This window comes from Pelmatolapia mariae, linkage group LG4 (genome assembly GCF_036321145.2).
Source record: "Pelmatolapia mariae isolate MD_Pm_ZW linkage group LG4, Pm_UMD_F_2, whole genome shotgun sequence".
Taxonomy (NCBI): Eukaryota; Metazoa; Chordata; class Actinopteri; order Cichliformes; family Cichlidae; genus Pelmatolapia; species Pelmatolapia mariae.
This window is the reverse complement of record NC_086230.1, coordinates 35,694,256-35,713,300: the sequence shown is the minus strand read 5'-3', so window position 1 is coordinate 35,713,300 and position 19,045 is coordinate 35,694,256. Positions and strand designations below refer to the sequence as shown.

General features: G+C 49.0%; 1 protein-coding gene across 1 annotated transcript; it reads right to left on the bottom strand.

Moving 5' to 3' along the window:
* Positions 1 to 2,193: 2,193 nt before the first annotated feature.
* Positions 2,194 to 18,245, bottom strand: zgc:158376 (uncharacterized protein LOC100101643 homolog). Its single transcript, XM_063472597.1, has 11 exons — positions 17,623 to 18,245; positions 14,415 to 14,615; positions 12,102 to 12,245; positions 10,941 to 11,027; positions 10,687 to 10,857; positions 10,481 to 10,513; positions 9,171 to 10,393; positions 7,953 to 8,116; positions 7,371 to 7,532; positions 7,061 to 7,282; positions 2,194 to 6,983 (listed from the first exon to the last, which is right to left on the bottom strand). The coding sequence occupies exons 2-11, from the start codon at positions 14,598 to 14,600 to the stop codon at positions 6,718 to 6,720; spliced, it is 2,658 nt and encodes an 885-aa protein (XP_063328667.1). The 5' UTR covers positions 14,601 to 14,615; positions 17,623 to 18,245; the 3' UTR covers positions 2,194 to 6,717.
* Positions 18,246 to 19,045: the final 800 nt, after the last annotated feature.

Below are 19,045 nucleotides of genomic sequence, written 5' to 3'. Positions count from 1 at the left end.
GATTAAAAGGTCTCAGGACACCGCCGTGATGACTCGGAGCGACATGAATAAAACTGAACTGTGACAGCGCTCTGTGGCCCTGGTGGAGATTTCACCTCACTGCATGGACACATCATCAGGCCGACCTGCAGCTGCCAGTATAAGTTGGACTCGCACTGATAGGTGATGGACAGGTGTAGACATGGCTCTGGTGAGGAGGGCTACTGGGTTTGCAGGAACAGGCTGTTACAGATCACACCCGAGTCATACGTTCTTCTACGATGTTGGAGAACTCGAGCATGAGCCAGAAACCCAGAAAACCTCCTGTGTTCATCCCGATCTGCTCCAGTCAGTGACAGGATATTTAGAATGTTCTGCTTTTAAATTTTATATACAGGTCCTTCTCAAAAAATTTGCATATTGTGATAAAGTTCATTATTTCCTGTAATGTACTCATAAACATTAGACTTTCATATATTTTAGATGCATTACACACAACTAGAGTAGTTCAAGCCTTTCATTGTTTTAATATTGATGATTTTGGCATACATAACTCATGAAAACCCAAAATTCCTATCTCAAAAAATTAGCATATTTCATCCGACCAATAAAAGAAAAGTGTTTTTAATACAAAAAAAGTCAACCTTCAAATAATTATGTGCAGTTATGCACTCAATACTTGGTCGGGAATCCTTTTGCAGAAATGACTGCTTCAGTGCAGCGTGGCATGGAGGCAATCAGCCTGTGGCACTGCTGAGGTGTTATGGAGGCCCAGGATGCTTCGATAGCGGCCTTAAGCTCATCCAGAGTGTTGGGTCTTGCGTCTCTCAACTTTCTCTTCACAATATCCCACAGATTCTCTAACGGGTTCAGGTCAGGAGAGTTGGCAGGCCAATTGAGCACAGTAATACCATGGTCAGTAAACCATTTACCAGTGGTTTTGGCACTGTGAGCAGGTGCCAGGTCGTGCTGAAAAATGAAATCTTCATCTCCATAAAGCTTTTCAGCAGATGGAAGCATGAAGTGCTCCAAAATCTCCTGATAGCTAGCTGCATTGACCCTGCCCTTGATAAAACACAGTGGACCAACACCGGCAGCTGACATGGCACCCCAGACCATCACTGACTGTGGGTACTTGACACTGGACTTCAGGCATTTTGGCATTTCCCTCTCCCCAGTCTTCCTCCAGACTCTGGCACCTTGATTTCTGAATGACATGCAAAAGTTGCTTTCATCCGAAAAAAGTACTTTGGACCACTGAGCAACAGTCCAGTGCTGCTTCTCTGTAGCCCAGGTCAGGCGCTTCTGCCGCTGTTTCTGGTTCAAAAGTGGCTTGACCTGGGGAATGCGGCACCTGTAGCCCATTTCCTGCACACGCCTGTACACGGTGGCTCTGGATGTTTCTACTCCAGACTCAGTCCACTTCTTCTGCAGGTCCCCCAAGGTCTGGAATCGGTTCCTCTCCACAATCTTCCTCAGGGTCCGGTCACCTCTTCTCGTTGTGCAGCGTTTTCTGCCACACTTTTTCCTTCCCACAGACTTCCCACTGAGGTGCCTTGATACAGCACTCTGGGAACAGCCTATTCGTTCAGAAATTTCTTTCTGTGTCTTACCCTCTTGGTTGAGGGTGTCAATGATGGCCTTCTGGACAGCAGTCAGGTCGGCAGTCTTACCCATGATTGCGGTTTTGAATAATGAACCAGGCTGGGAGTTTTTAAAAGCCTCAGGAATCTTTTGCAGGTGTTTAGAGTTAATTCGTTGATTCAGATGATTAGGTTAATAGCTCGTTTAGAGAACCTTTTCATGATATGCTAATTTTTTGAGACAGGAATTTTGGGTTTTCATGAGTTATGTATGCCAAAATCATCAATATTAAAACAATGAAAGGCTTGAACTACTTCAGTTGTGTGTAATGAATCTAAAATATATGAAAGTCTAATGTTTATCAGTACATTACAGGAAATAATGAACTTTATCACAATATGCTAATTTTTTGAGAAGGACCTGTATATGAGAGAGAGAGAGAGAGGCTAGGTGTCACTCCTCGACTTTGATTCAGAGGTTTTTACTAAAAACAGCTGCAGACATTCATATTGACACATTTATGATTGTGTGTCTGACTCCGTGTTGATGTTTTAGGACCAGGTGAGCGCAGGTGAAGTGGCGCAGGAAAAGTCTGAATGAAACAGGTGGAGCTGAATAAAGACACGCACCTGAAAAACAAACCCATTGCTTCTTTATTAGTCATTTTACAGTAGTCACTCATACGTAGCTGCCTTGAGTTGGTCTTTTTGTGTCTATTTACCGTTTTTTCCAACATCTTCCTCTTTTTTTTTTTTTTTTTTTTTTAAAACATCAACACAATGGAAGAGTCATGGACAAAGTATAAAAAGAACCCAACAGAGGGAAAACAGGATAAAATGCCCCTTTTCACAACAAAAACTACATTTGGCAAAAGGTGAGGATGAAGATGATGATCCAGTGCATCTTTAAAAAAAAAAAAAAAGAAAAAAAAAAAAGAAGACATCAAACACCACATGATTCAGTTTTTACTAAGATCCCGAGGAGAGCGCAGGTGTCCGCCTGGAAAACAGTTTTCATTACTTAGCAATTATCGTCCAATCACATTTGACCTCCTCATTTGTTGCTAGCTGAAGCGGCAGAGAGCACGCCACCCCCACGAAAAAACAAAACAAAAAAAACAACAACTCAACAAATAGAAAAAAAAAAAAAGATAAAAAGAAAATGACCCATTCACATGCTGACAGTTGATCTGGTGCGTTTATGGCACAACAAGGCGTCACAGGCAATTTGAAATTTACCCATAATACTTTTCTTTCACAGCCGGTAGCAGCCCAAAGTCGACGCACTGCTGCAGGAAACACTGCGATACCTCGGCTGCAGCGCTGCAATATTCACTCATACCAACTAACAGAAGGTGCTGACGCTGCATTTTTTCCCCTAAGAATTGAACACGGGCAACGGTTAACATATTTAAAACAAACAGCAGAAAATGACTAATAGCAGACAGTAAACAGTTATGATCATGTCCCCAGAAAGACGTGAACACTTTATTCTAAACCAACAAGCTAACACCAATTAGCTTGAGAATGTAATCATTTAAAAAAAAAAAAAAAAAAAAAAAAAAAAAAAAACCTAAACTTTTAGACCTGTTTAATTTTTTCCTCCATGTTTATTTTTCTGACCAAGTTCTGAATCAATGTTTGCCTAAAGAATGTAGCCATTTTCCCGCTCATTTTCTTTTTTAAAACTTTAACAGTATCAGGTATTCTTAGCCAGCCAACCCTAAACCTCTACAGCCATTGCAGTTACCTTCAGCTAGCCTGATAAATCCGACCCTTTTCCTGCTTATTTTGGAATTTTCCTGACAAGTTTCAAAGCTAAAATTAAACAGAATTAGCTTGTTAGCTTATTGATAAATAAAAATCTCCCTTAAAAAAAAAAGTATGTTTTTTTTAGTTTATACTTTAATTTAGCTAGCTAAAACTAATTCTGTTATCTTTAGCTGTTATAAATTAACCTGACAAATTATTTCCCGCCCTCAGTTTTTAATATTCCTGTCTAGATTCTCATGTAAGTTCCAACATTATATTATTAGCCATTTTGCTCCATGCAATTTACTCAATTATTCTTTAGTTTTTATTTTTATCCTTATAGTGTTAGCGTGTTAGCTGACTAACAACAATAAATCCCTAAATTAAAAAGGGTATTGTCGCTAATGTGGGCTAGCTAGAGGACGTTTTCACTAATTTGACGTTGTTGTCCACTAGTTTTAATAGTTTGAGTGATATTTGAGCAGCGGAGGTAAAGCAACACTGACTGCAGCTAACCAACTTGCCAGCTGGTTCAAGGCAATCCATTTACTCTAGTCTACCCTGAAAAGTAAGTTTTAGTCATTAAAACCGCTGTGATTTGATCGACCATTTGATGTGTCGCAGACGTGTACATCTTAAAATACAAACATTATAAAATAAAAAAACATTTTTAACACTACCCTCCACCCAAAGGAAACTCAGGCAGTTCATATACATTAAGAAAAATAAACCCAACAGTTACAGCTGAGTATCTGGACGTGATTTATGAAACATCTGTGCGACTTTATAATTGAAATTCCCTGCTTTTATCCATGGAAACACGGAAAAAAAAACCAAACAAAAACCTTTGCTCAAATACAACTGAATGCTTTTTCATAACTGACGCCCACAAGAAACAACCGAAGCCCATTTAAGCCAAGAAAACAAACGCTTCATGAATGAAACAACTTAAGACCCAAAGTCATCATCTTGATTTTCTCAGTCGCAACTACAGAGTGACTAAAATTAAGAAATAACCTGAGACGAGTCAAGAACACGACAAGAAACAAGATCAACTGATGGCAAATCACAAGAAAAATTAGGGATATGATAAAATAAGTCTATGCTAAATTAAGATTCTTAAAACAAAAGCAAGATTACACACACACACACACACACACACACACACACACACACACACACGCACACACGCACACAGGATTTATAAAACAAGTCCAGACGTGCTTCTGCGAACTCGATTTTGGACTGTTCATCCATGTTTTTCTTTTCCTGGCAGAAATAGGTTTCTTCAGCAAACAGATTCGTATTTCTCAAAGTAATCTGAACAATGCAACGACAGGAAGCTGATCAAATGGAGCGCGAGCAGCCAGAAAACAGGAATGTCTCCGATCGGAGCAGATGGAAGCGCTGCTGTGGCACAAAATAAATAGAAAACAGAAAATCAAAGACAACAAATACTCCTGAGAAAACTGATGATTGATCAGAGGAAGCTGATCGAAGGTGATGGACACAGGGTATAAAATCAAACGGGGATGATTGAGGCTCAGTTTCAAACAACGTGATCAGTCTGATCACGCACACGCTCAGAGGGAGGAGGAACACCTGAACACAACCCACACATGGCCAAAGGTCACCTGCGATACAGGAAACAAAGACTGCGATCCTTTAATAGTACCACATGTGAAGTTTGCAGCCTAGCTCGGCATGAGCACCGGAAGCGTGGGGAGACCACTAGCCTTGCTCCGCGCCTCCCACCAGTCTCAGCTGCGTGCGACTGATCGAGCGGGCGGAGCTACAGAGAGGTTTTTAAATCAGCACTGATCCCCGCTTCACCTTCAAAACTCATTTCCACCACGTTCTTCCACAGCTGTTGTTTCCGGGGCGACCTAAGACGAGGTCTTGGAGCGGAACATCAAATATTAGGAGCTGAAGGACGGCTCCTTGTGGACCGCGTCGGTACATTTAAAGCAGCTAAGACACGGCTGTCCTTATGTCGTCAGCTGACGGAGGTCGCCTGCGCGCTAAGGGAAGCTACGCCTCCATTTTGACTGCAGAAGATTTAGTCACGGTTTAGGAACTTGGAGGACCTGCCGGGGCGTAACAGGAAGTTGGCGCCAATGTTTCGCCCAGTGATGGGACTCTGACAGCATGATTTTAGTCTGAAATCGAGTCACCTCGGGTGGTGCGGACGGTATTTTGGTCTGGCACTTGTGTTTTATGAACACGCTTCCACAGCCTGCTCAGACTGACTGTAGGTTAAACTGAGCCCAGCGAACACGGACTTCTGCTCCGTCGTGGTGTTTGTAGTACATTCATCATGGTCTCGTTAAAAGAAATGGGCTCCACAATAGAAAATGTGTCTGTGCTGCCTGAAGCAAGCTGCAGAGCAGCAGCAGAAGAAATCAGTGTTACGAAAACGACACTCGAGGTTCGCCTACGTGAACGACCCAATACGAGCGACCCGTCAGCAGGAATCCATCCCTCGCCATTTTCCCTCTGGTTCCTTCCCGATGTCGGTCGGTCACGGTGACGGTACAGCCAACGTCTGAGTCGTGGATGGTGTGTTGGACTAAACCAAACTAAAGTTTTTCCAGTGACAAACTCTTTCTGATCTTTTGGGCAATTAATCGATTCATACGCACTCAGCTGTTTGTATTTACAGGGGAGTCATCGGTGAGGTCAGAGGTCTTTACTCAAATCACGGCAAACTTTTGGAGAGAGAAACCACAAGAGGTGCCAGAAACAGTCGATTGATGGAAGTTTCTGCCTGCATTTGAGTCACTTAGCAGCGCGAGCGTCTGAAATGTGAAGAGTTCGTCACGTTAAATAAACCAAGTTCAGTAAAGGTCAGTCTGAATGAACTTTGACGGTAGATGGATTTGTGGTCTGTGCAGAGGAGGACATGAAAAGTGTAGTGTGAGGTCGGTGACGCTTCAGGTGAGAAACACGAAAATAAAGGCGGACGATGCTGTGAGACAGGAAGCAGAGGGAAAGCTTGACCTGCACAGACGGAGCGCGGAGCGTTCGCTCGACGAGTTCACTCAACGAGCAGCTGACCGGCGTGATGATCGGTCGCAGGGTGGAAGGACGGAAAGGAAGGAGATGGGGGAGTTTAAGGAGGTGTGGGATGATGGTTCAAAGGTCAGGGGTCATTTACAGTAACCTACAGATATATACACACACCCAAATTATACAGAGAACAAATATATACATGCTCAGGGTTTCTATTTTTAACTATAACCAACAACTTTTTCCCAAAATACGTCCCTCCTCCTCTTCCAGTGTCAGGAGCAGTGCTGCACAACTCCTCCTCCTCCTCCTCACCTGTCTGTAGTGTAATGAGGAGCGAGGCTGGGCTCGCAGGCCACCTGGACTTGAGTGTCACATAACATGAAGGCGGACTTTAGCTGTTCTTTAGCAGCGTTCTGTCTTCAGGAGGACAGGAGGAGGAGGCGGCAGGCGTGGAGGAGGATGTAGCGGCGACACTGGTGGTGGTGGTAGCAGAGGAAGAAGATGAGGATGAGGAGGAGGAGGTGGCAGCATTGGAGGGGAAGGAGAGCAGCTGTCCGGTCTCAGAGGAGAGGAGCGAGCAGGAGCGCAGGTCGACCGTCTGCAGGGACGTGCAGCGGCGCAGCAGCGGGATGGACTGCTCCGTCACCTTAACACAACCTAGAAAACACAGACAGGTGAGGCGGAGCAGTGGCACAGGTGGAGCAGGACAACGGTGAGGTTCAGGCGTCGCTTACCTGCCAGGTTGATGTGGGTGAGGGTCTCTCTCAGGGGGGAGATGTGGGAGGTGAGCGTGTGCACCGTCTGGTCGGTGATGTTCCCGCAGTGGCTCAGGTCCAACTTGGCCAGGTGAGGAACGTAACGCATCAGCAGGCGGGACGACGCGTCCGTCAGGTCCAAACCCGCCAAACGCAGCTCCGTCACATTCTGGAAACGCCCCGCTCTGGTTTCCCCGTGGGCTGCAGGGCCAATCAGAGCAGAGAATCAAACATGTGATAACCTCAGAGCCTTTGTGCAGGCGGAGGTGTTCCGATGTGGGTGTCTCACCTGTCCTGGTATCAGGTGGGGGCGCCAGCAGCTCTCTCAGGTGAGAGTCTTTGAGGTCCTCAACTCTGCTGAGGTCCAGCAGCTTCAGGCAGGGGCACATGGCCTGACACAGAGCGGAGACCGCCGCCCACGGGCAGCCCGACACATTCAGCTCCAGCAGACCTGAGCGGGACAGAAGACACAGGTGAGACTCGCAGGTGAGAGGTGGAGCCGCTCGCTGCCTCACAGGAAGGAGCGAAACGGCTCCAGTAGGAGGTCTCAGGAGAATCATGTGACCTGGTTTGGCCAATAAACCTCACACCATCAGGTCCAAATGAAAACCACGGCAACTTGTAACAGGGTGTGGGCAGGTGAGCTACACCTGTGTGAGGCCTTGAAAACAAGCCTTCAGATTCGGCTCTATTTGCCGACCCACAGCGTGAGCGGATGAATACGAAGTTGATTCGGTCAGATGGGGTCCACAGCAGTTATCAGAATCAAAGTGTTTTTATAATTAAAGTTCCCCTCGCGCTTCAGTCTTCGTGTTGCGAGTGGGGGTAATGTGTGTGTGCAGCGGGTGGAGGTGGCGGCGGGCACAGTCACCTTGCAGGCGGTTGATGAGCCACATCAGCTGTTTCTTGGAGATGTTGGTGTAGCCCAGGTTGAGGGAGACGGGCTGCCGGCGGATGATGCCGCTCAGCATGGGGGGGGTGATGGAGCGCTGCCGGCTCAGGTCGATCTGAGTCCACAGCCTCTTATCGCAGCACCTGGGGGAGGGAGAGACCACAGCTTTAGTCCGCAAGGCTGACGACCGTGGGGGTTACACTGAAGGAAAGTCAGGAAACTCCTTTAGTCCCCACACTGCAACCTTCCACGCCACTAGAGATACGGCGGTATATGTCGACCCAACGTGTAGTTACCCGCGAGGCTCACGTCAGGTTAGGTGGAAGGTTGCAGCGTGGGATTAAAACGGGGCTCCGTTTATGGCGTAAGCTACGACGCAGAAGCACAGGTCACGTCTACAGCGAGACGCATCGACCTGGAAACCCAACCCAGACGGGATGAACTCGGACCTACCGTTGTTCTCCAGCTCTGATCGAAGCGAATCCACTTTTGTCTCGTAAAAGTGCAACTGTAGCCCCCCTACTCGAGTACCACCTAATGTGTGTGGCTGTCGTCATAGCAACACGGCCGAGGGTCCCATGACATAGTGAGTATGCGACACGAATGCTACAGCAAAGGTGGAGGTCGAGGGGCCGATATACCTCCTGCTGGGTCTGCGGCTAACACGCTGTCGTTTTGGCGGTTTTGATTTTGTGAGAGATGCCAGTGACCAGCCAATCGGTGGCATGCAGTCTGACCGTGGCACATTTTAGTAACTGCTCTGATCGATCCAAGTAGGGGGTTAAGGCAAAGTGTTCATGGACACGCAGGCGTACAGAGACCTGACTCGGGCACTGAAAGCGTCTCATCGTATGGCTGCCTGACAGGAAGCAAACCCTGAAGACAGTCTCAGGGCCTCGGCCCGCAGGATCGACCCTGTGAGCCATCAGCTTCACGACTTTAATTATTGATAAATTTAAACTGCACGACTCGTCAGACTCCGCTTCTTATTCTTATAGCGTTTTATTTATTTATTTATTTTTTAAACTCTTTGAGGACCTGCAGAAGCCTCATAATTATTAAAACCAGCCAATAATAAACTTTTAAACCCAATCAGCAGAAGGGGCGTGCTCGGCTCTTCATCGGAAGCTACAGCGGCTCTGATCATCATCGTACGAGACCCCGCCCCCTCGCACCCGTGACCTCACAGCGACTGACCAGCGGCTCCAGGTGCGGCAGACCCTCATGCAGACGCAGAGCTCTCTGTGACTCAGGAAGGTGAAGACTCGCAGCCACACGTCCCGTGTCATGATGTGGGCGGTGCCAGAGTCCAGCGGCAGGCAGCTGGGCTCGGGGCACGCTGGCGGGGGACGCACCAGGTGCCTCTCCATCTGCACGGGGCGGGGAGGCGAGGGTACAGCCGGCGGGCTGCGCTTCATCATCTGAGAGCGAGGGCCGAGGCGGGACGGCTGTGAGCAGGGGGACGCCGCCATGGCTGACATCATGAGTCCGCTGGCCCCACCCCCCCCGCCGTTGGAGGTGGGGATTGAGGAGGAGGAGGAGGTGCTGTTTCTAGACGTCTGGTTCTTGTTGTTTCGGATCTTGTTGCCACGGTTGCCGCTACCTTTGGTCCCGCCTGATCCGCCCCCGCCGTGTCTGTGATTGGCCAGAGCTCCGCTCGCGTTCTCCTTCTCCCCGCCCCCTCCTCCCCCCGTGCCTCCACGTGTCCGTCCGTTGCGCGCCTCCTGCCCGTTGCTGCGCTGCTTCCCTGTGAAGCTGTCATGCTGCGAGGACGGAGCCATCTGACTGGAGGACAGCGGTGAGGGCGGGGGCAGGGAGGCGGAGTTTTTCCTGGTCCTGTCCAAAGTGGGCGTGTCCTCATCCTCTCCATCCATCAGCCCACCTTTGCGTCCCCTCTGAGACAGCCCCGCCTCCCCTCTCCGACGGGACTTGTCTCCCCCCGCCTGCTCGTCCTCCCGCTCGTCCTCCTCGCCCCTCCCTCCCTCCCCCTCCGACTCCTCGCTGGCACTGAAGCCGAGCTCGGCCAGACGTCGCTCCCTCTCCCTTCTCTCCCGCTCCGCCCGACTGCTGCTGCTGTTGCTATAGACGACGGGAGGGGGTGGGGCTGGCGAGGACGATGATGGGGAAGACACTCTCCCCTGCTCCCCCCTCAGGGAGTCGTCAGAGTCAGACTCAGAGTCAGACTCTGAGCTGGAGGACGAGGAGGAGGAGGAGGAGGGCCGGCGCTCCAGCATGCACATCCTCTTGAATCGTTCCAGTTTCTCTCTGTGATGGGAACGCTGGTCGGCGCTCGACGTCCCACCCACACCACCGCCTCCTCCGGGCTGTGAGGAAGATGACGTGGAGGAGCCCTGCACCCCTGAGGCTCCGCCCCCAGAGGAGGAGGGGCCATTGGACTCTGCCGCCTCCTGTTTGGGTTTCTGATGAGAGAAAAGACGACACGTCAGAGAAAGCGGGCGGGTAACCGAGCTCGAGGACATCACGTGGGGTAGCGGTGGATGTCTTACCTTTTTCAGGCGTTTTTCGTGGCCTCCTTTCATCTGAGGAACAAACAGGAAGCAGATCGATAACATCATTAGTGTCATTAACAGCAGTTTGGAGAGGGAGCTGTGAACTGGCTCCTCCTCCAGTCTTAAATCTGAGCACATTAAACACCTCAGATCAATAATCTATAATCAACTCTGTGACTCGTTCAATCTGACTTTAAGGTCACCTTCTTCTTGGGCCCGCTGTCCGCAGGCAGCTCCTTCTCCTTTTTCCTCTTGTGCCCGCCCTCCTCTGAGGTGGGTGGGGCTTTCTTTTTAGGAGGCGGGTCATCGGTGAGTTTCCACCGGCCCACCTCACCATTATCCAGCCTGCGTTTGCCCGAGCCGTCCGCCTGGTCCTGCACACAAACAGAAGCAGGGCTCAGTCTATCCGAGCGCACCGCTGCCCCGAACCGGTCCCCTGTACTGGTCCCACTCTCACCTTACTGGTTTTGCCCTCCTTGTGGCACTTCGGACACTCCCAGCAGTTCGGGATCTCGTCGTTGATGATTCCTTCAGCTTTGCCCATCTGAGGACAAAAGGCAGCACACATCAGCACATCTGGAAACATCAGGAAGAGCAGCGAGCGGCTGCAGAGGAGGAGATGCTAGCAGCTCGACACGACTGCGGGTCATGTGATGGAGCCGCTGCAAGGAAATATTCTCAGTTTGAAGTTACAGCGACTAATTTTTCACCACGTCAGCCGACTCAGATAGCTGAGGTCTGTTTTCTTCTCCCAATTCCAGCGTAATCCGAGCTACGGTGGCTGCTGCTGGACAAACTTAGTCGGCCAAATACAAATTCAGACCGTACCCCGTATGGACCAGATCCGCCCCGGAGTGTTTCCCTGTCTGTGGAAGGCCGTCAGACACCGTTATGTGACATTTAAGATGTCGGTGGCTCTGACAGATTATTTATCATTTATTTAATGAGTTTTTTGGAATTACACTGTTATAGGCACATTTATGAGCGCCACATGTTACTCACGTCCTGATCGAGCCAGGGAACTTTTGCTTGCTATTTGAATGTATTTAACCTGATCATGTGACCAGTGTGCAGCTGCTGAACACTTACAAGGTTACACAGATTAAACTTTGCTGAGTCACTGCTGCTTTCAGTGAACTCGCTCTGAGTCAGGAAGTGTGTGACAGCAGCTCACTGAAACCAAGGAGCACCTGTTTGGTTTGTTAGTGTGGATTAATGCTGCCGCACACACCGATGAAGGGCCATCAATCTCCTGCACAGCAGCCACAGAGGGCGAGCCGAGTGAAACCAAAAGATAAAATGAGGAGCGATCCTTTCCAGATCCAGGTTTCTGTTTTCAGGACAGTAAGAAGCCAGAATGAAGCTCCGGGTCCACCTCAGTGTGTGCAGTGTCTGCACTCCAGCAGCATGCTGTGTGTTTGCACGCTGATGATGTGCAGCCACAGTTCCAAACATCTAGATCCGAGTCCGTCTCTGTGTCGAGCGCAGATCTCCATCCTCGTTCACAGCTCTGAGAGCTCTGCTGCATTGACCCAGTTTTTCCTCAGCATCATTAAACTTTCATTCACAGGAAACAAACCGGCGTTTCAAAATAAAAGCCCTTTCCAGGCAAACTGACCTTGAGGCAGCTGGGGTGGATGATCTCGTTGCAGATGGTGCACTCCATCAGCGAGAGGCTGAACTTCTCGTCCTCTGAGTCCACCGTGTCCTCCTTCCCCGCCTCTCCACACGCAAAGCACACGGCTGTGTGAGGCAACACCGGCTACAGACAGGTGAGACAGACAGGTGAGACGTGTACAGGGGGGTAAAAACAGAAACGTGCTGACAGTTTGAATAAAGACGTGGATGCAGATGTTGTGGGAGGCGAGTACCTGAATGAACCACACAAAGCTGAAACCTTTAGAGCTCTAATGTCTACTCCTGCTTCCTAATCAAACAGTAGAACTGAACATCTCTCAGAGAAACATCTGGATCTCAGAACAGGCTCACAGGTGAGGGGCAGACTCCTTCCTGTGACTTTAAGACCCTCCTGACCTGCTCAGGGCTCAGTCGAGATCTGATTGATCGATCAAGAGTTCTTCTTCTGCACATCCTGCAGGTGGGCCGTTCCCCTCAGGGCGTTCATCTGGCTGCTCTGGCCTCCAACACTGTGCGGTTATTGATCCGAGTGCAGAATCGTGGAGCTCTGCTGTGTTTGGGTCTGTAGCTTGTGCTGTTTTCATCCAAACAGAAGCCGAGTGTGTTTCTACAATCTCACCTCGTTAGTCGAGCAGTGACCCTTGGCTGGATCGCATTTTGCTTTTTTAAAAACATGATCATGCACCCTTCAAACTTTTAAAAGTCGAGAAGGTATGAAGAAACAGGCAGGTCACCAAAAGGTCAACAGCACAGACGCATGATCCTATTTTATTTTCGTGTTTCATGTACTCAGAAACGACAGATTTTTTTGTGTGTGACGGTCAGAAACACCAGGAGAACGATTCACACATCAAACCCACTGAGGGTGGTCGACCCCCCAACACCCGCTCAGACCCAAACCTGCGGTCTGAGGCCTCAAACAGCTCGCGATGACTTAAAGAGGTGACGAGCTGCAGGTCGCCAGGTCACTGCTCGACCTCAGTGAGGCAGCAGCACTCAGAACACCTGCAGCTGCTGCTCCTCATCCTCTCAGCAGACACCAGGGGGCGTCTCTGCTCCTGCTGAGGGAGCAAAGCAAGGAGCATCATCCTAACCTGCACCCTCCTCCTCCACACAAAGCTCCAACAACAGATAAATAAATCTCCATCGATGTGAGCCGCAGACCGTCTCACTGTGTGTGTGTGTGTGTTTTAAGCATCTCTGTGAAATGGCAATGGATCAAAGCCAACTCGCTCTCACTCACAGTGCCAGCAACCATCACTGGTTGCCACGGAAACCCAGCATCGTCGCCCGCTGGGCTCTTGGCTGATGCTATTTGAAGAATCGACACACAGAAAGAAGAATACAGCACATCTTCAGCATGCATGCACACACACACACACACCTGTGCATGGGTCGCATTCTTGTCGTCAGGGACAGCAGCAGGTGTAATGGAGGACCGTGTTGACATGGAAACCTGTTTAACCGTTACTCAGACTGCAGATCTGAGCATAAATAAGTGGACGGGTTCCTGCAGTGTGATTTTCATGAGCTGAATGTTTCTGGATGATGGAGCGCTGCTGAGACTGAACATGCATGTACACTGCAGCTAACACGCCTCCGTGATCTGCTCAGTCACATGCTTCTGACACTTGGTCCTGAAAGCAAACCGCTGAGCTGGGTTTGACTCCAGCTGAGGGCTTCAGAGGTCAAAGGGCATAATATTCATCAATCATTACTTCATATCAGTTGAAGCTACAGTGGTACCTGAGTGTACAGAACCTGAGGTCTGACCGCCGAGGCGTACCTGCAGACGAACTGAACCTGATCTGACAGTCTGTGGGAGGGGCTTTCTCGCTGGCCGGTGTGCCAGCGGTGGAGAGGACCGCTGAGCAAGCCCTGCGAGATTTGACGTATCTCCTGCTGGTCACGCGTTACTGACATGTTTGGGCTGGATGATCCAAAGCTAAAAGCACAGGTCACCCTTCAGTCTGCGAGCCGCACACATTCCTGCTTTCTCGGCAGGTTTTTGCTGGACGGCACACAGCTGCAAACATCAGCCAACGGTGACCGTGTGTGACAGAAGCATGTCCACTTCACTGTGACTATTACACACAAACACTGTCAGGGTTAAACAAGAGCTCTGTGTAAGAGCTTTCCGAGGGACGTAGGTCAGACAAAGAAGACTGATTCTGAACCGAATCATGCAAAGCTGCTGTGTAGAGTCTAACAATGAGGTTCATTTTAAGGCCAGTGTGGTTCATGTTTAGGTTACAGTCTCGGCGTCTGCTGTCGTGTCGTGTGTGTGTCTCACCGCCGTGCACTGTCTCAGGAGGCAGGACTGCTTCATGCGGCCGGGCCCGCCAAACTTCTTCATGTCCTTGCAGAAGTGACACTCGCCGCACTCCGTCCTCATGCAGGCCTGGCAGCGCCGGCACCGCGTCCGCCTGCGCCTCGCCCCCCCGCCGGCCCCCCCGCCCAGCGCCTTACTGCCCGACATCACCGAACAAGTCAGCTGGAACCAGAGAGAGAGAGAGAGAGGACAGAGATATGAGCATGTGGGACAGCAGCAGATGATCCCTGTGGAGGTAAAAACGTTTACAGCATGTAGATAAACCCCTCACAACACCTGTTTCTAACTCACCTGTTTCAGTCGTATTAAGGCTAAAAGTTTGCATTATTAGGGGCGTGGTCTCTTTGACTGACAGGCTGTCTGCTAGCTTCACCTGAACTGGACCTCTGAACTATGTTTGTGCTGTCAGAGCCTTTTAATGACATCATCACACCAATAATGTCACTAACAGCTGATCAAACATCTGGACTCATCAAGACGCTTTTTTAAATCCAACAAACACTTTGTTTTCTTCCTGAAACGTTACAGATGGACTGAAGTCGTCGTACGTGTTATTAAAGAAGTTTAAACGGCTGGAACAGAATGTGCGTCTCACAAAATGAAAATTAAATCAACAGAAACTCGTCTGACGTTCAACAAAAGGAAAAACATTTTTCATATCATAAGGACCCAGAAAGTCATGTAATTAACTGGTGATTTGAATACGACTGGTTTAAAACACCCTCTGAGTCTTCAGTATTTTAATGTTTATTAGTTTTTGGATGTTTCTGCCTGTGTTCTCTGTCAGGATGACCTCGCACTGCAGGTCCGGGCTCTGACGAGGCCCATCCAGGTGTGCTTTCCCTGGACTGGCAGTGTCTCACGCTGGAAATGAGCTCAACCCATGACAGAACTTCCACTGTGCTTCACAGGAAACGGTCAGGTACGAGGAATGGAGTGAAAAAGCAGTCAGTGTCCACAGAACAACTTCAGAAACTGGGCGACTATTGCTCAAGAGCACTTTAGAAGGTACAAGAAGGTCTGGCTGCTCGGAAGCAAATTAATGAGGGGTGACTCAAGACTTTCGCACAGCACGGGGTAAACCAAAGCTGGATTTACACTCAGTGTTGAATCTGCGGCGCAGCCTGCGCAGCCGCCCACCACAGCCACCATTTATGCGTGTGCGTGCTCCGCCCGCACCGCCCTGCAGTTTCACCACCCAAACACGAGTTGGCCCTCCAGCTGACTCGAAACATGGCAGCAGAAGCAGCCAGATGGGAAGTGGCAGACCTAAACAGCCAATCACAGTCGCCCTGTAAGAAGGCGCCCGTCAGGTTACGGAGCCAATTTAACGCAGTTTAAACCTGATGAACACGCCTCCCTCTCCTCCTGACTGATACTGACTATTGATCAGGTTCAGCTGATCGATAACCAGAAGGAGCCGATGGTTGTTTTTGGGTTTTTTCCTTTTCTCACGTGGCACAAAAAACATTTTGTAAGAATAAAACCAAAACGCCAACATGCAGCTGACATGCTGTTCGCAGCAGCCTCACGGCACTGCTCGATTAATTAATCATCACTCATGTGGTCGATGTTAACAACAGTTCACTGTGTGGACAGACGTGATTGATCTCTGTACCTTTATTATTTTTAAAGCAACTGTTCAGCTTTACACTTTGTTAAAGTGACATTAATTTGATATTTTATTGTATAAACCCATTCGCACTAAAAGTGGCTGCAGAGCATTAAAACACACATTTGCTCTAACTGATAATTACTTTCAAAAAGCTTCCTCTGTGTAAACGATGATGAGTTCAGGGTCTGGTGCACGCACTTGTGGAGCAGTGTCAGCTGTGCCGAGGTCACTTCCTGTGGACTGGAGTGTGTGTTACAAATAAGCCGTAAACATCTGGAAGTCTCAGGTTATGTTCTCTTCATCCTCGACTTCAAACTGTTCAGTTTGTTGGTAAAAACTATAAAACTTTCTGGAGTCAGAGTTCAAAGTTCACTGCGGGGAGACCAAGAACACGCTCCTCACAACAACTCTAATCAGACACTAGAATCCCCCTCAAAGCTGATCGTGAGCGGCTTCGGTATGAGCAGTGAAAGGACTGGACGAAACCCGTTTATAAATCTGCTGCACCTGCTTTCCCATCAGGCAAAGGTGAGTGCACAGCAGCACCTGCAGACACTTTATTTTGTTCCAGTGAGACAAGAACTTCCTGGAGTTTGAGGGGGAGAGTGTAAAGCCGTATCAGTGCATCTTTGCAGGTTTACAGTTGCATAAATCCAACAGGGACACAGTGTTATTCCAAAAAAGATTCAAAGTAAAAGAACCATAAACAGCAAGCAGTCCTCTGCAGAGCAGCCACATGCTTAAAGATTCAACATTATTATTTAAACCTGTTAGGTGGAACTCGACATACTGACATCACTAAGAGACCGGATCTGCTTCATTATCTGGTCCAAATCCAGGTGTTTTTAAATCCAGGTGTTTTGGTTGTACGGGGTGCTGAGCATGCTCTGAAGCTTCACTCTGTGTTTCTTTCACGTTACTTATAATATTTATTGTATTTTCTGGGTATTCTTGCGGCTGCTGTAGTCTCACAGTGCCTGTCAGTAATCAAGGGAATAATATTCCTGACATTAAAGAATGAAAACGGAGAGGGTGAAGCAATCCTGCTTCCTGTGTGAAGCTAACATCCCAGGATCGTTTTCACCAGCTTCCTCCTTCCAGGCCAGCACGAGCCCACAGAAACACCTGTATGAGAACATCACCTGAAACGCGATTTTCTAATTAAACATGTGACGGAAATAGAGGCTGGCTGTAGCTAACAGCAATAATAATGAAGATGCGCATCTGGCACCGTTTGGAGACTAACCGCTAACAGCTAGCAGCTATCCCGTCACAGTCACCTACAGCCAGCCTGGGCATACCTGCCCCGACCACACACCTGTACACACCGTCTGCCCTGTTAATCACCTAATATCACACGTAGGAGGGCAGCCCCCCTTCCCTTCCCCAGCCTCTCCTAAAACATTAACGTTAGGCGTGCTAACACGCTAGCACGCTAGCAGCCCGTCCGCCCCCTGCAGCAGCTTCCTCTTTCACGCTGTCCCCGCTCCGCAGCTAGCTGCCGGGCAGGTGTAGGTGAACAAACCCGACCCTCACGCACCCTTCCCCACTCACCTCTCTGAATCAGCTCGCATGCTCCTGGGTCGCTCATTAGAATCGGTATCCGCCAACAATCAGCCCACGTTAGCCCGTGCTGAGCGCAGCTAGCCGTCCGCTTCCTTGTTTCTTCGCCCGCCGCTGCTTCATGCGCATGCCATCCCGCTGGCTGCCGCTGGCTCCGGTTCTCCGGGCTGGCCTGCCTGAAGGACCGCGGTGGTCTAACTGTGTCGGTAGAGAACGGATGGATATCGGTGAGGCAGAGGGCGCAGTCGTGCCCATTCACTCCCCTCTCTGTCCGCCTCTCTCTCTGCACTCGGTCCGCCTCGCTCTCCCCCCGCAGCGCGTTCCGCGTGCTCCGCGGCTCTTCCTCCCGAGGGGCTCCAAAATACACACAACGGCCCGTTCTCGCCGCAGCGCGGCGCTTTCAACGCGTTCCCGGTGATACTCCTCCGCACGAACTAGGCCCGTTCGCCGCCGTAGGCTGGGAAAGCAGCGCCGCGCGCGGCTATTGTTCTGCGACTCTATTGTGTGGCGCGAGGCTGCGGTGCTGCGCGTGATTCGGTTCAGTGTCGTGAATCGGCCGGTGGCTCGCGGCACGTTTAACCCCGCATTGATGACATCATGCAGGTGACCGCAGAGCTCGCGCGCTGCTTCAGCCTCGGACAGAGACGGAAAATAAAATAAATAAATAAATAAATAAACCGCTAAATAAAATATAGGCACAAACGATATGCACGCTCCGCCTCTCCGTGTCACGTCACAGTGCGGAGGGCATTGTGGGACTTGTAGTTGTCCCGCTTCCCCACAAAAAAGCGTTAAGCTAAAATGTTTTTTAGCCCACACAAGACATTTGAAATATAATAGAATATAGAGATCAGTAGAATCCGGAAGAAAATGAAATTAAAGGTAAAAAAAAAGATTTAAAAAATGCAGCAAACACATGCACATACATGTTGGTGCAATAAAAATGAAATTAATCAACGACTAAAACATGCTGGTGAATAATTTTACAGCTCATAAAAACTGGGATTTTTATTTTTATAAAGAAACACAGCAGCGCTGATTCCTGAGTTCACCGCAGGGTTTATTCACAATATGTCTTATAAATATTTTATTCCATAAAACACATTTTATGTTTCGTTCCAGCTTTACATTAGATTTGATTTACTGTGTCATTTCTCCCAGTGCATGTCTTCTGTTTTTATTATTTACTGATATAATTTTACATTTGACTGTGGTTGCTGTCTGCTGTATGAACAAAGTCATGTGATGTGTGATGTGTGGAGTACTGTTCTCCTCTGTAAACGTGAGTGACCTTCCTCTGTGGGTTCAGACACTTGGGTATAAGCATTTCCTCAGAGGGCACAGTGGCTCTGCTGAAAGTGGATCTTTGATCTCAGCTCCAGCTCAAACCTGAAGGTTCACGTCTGTGACGACG

Coding starts and splice junctions, on each gene's coding strand:
- zgc:158376 (XM_063472597.1), bottom strand. CDS start 14,600: ATGTCGGGCAGTAAGGCGCTGGGCGGGGGGGCCGGCGGGGGGGCGAGG. Junction 11,028..12,101: donor TCCACCCCAGCTGCCTCAAG/GTCAGTTTGCCT, acceptor TTTTGTCCTCAG/ATGGGCAAAGCTGAAGGAAT. Junction 10,394..10,480: donor ACGAAAAACGCCTGAAAAAG/GTAAGACATCCA, acceptor TTCTCTCATCAG/AAACCCAAACAGGAGGCGGC.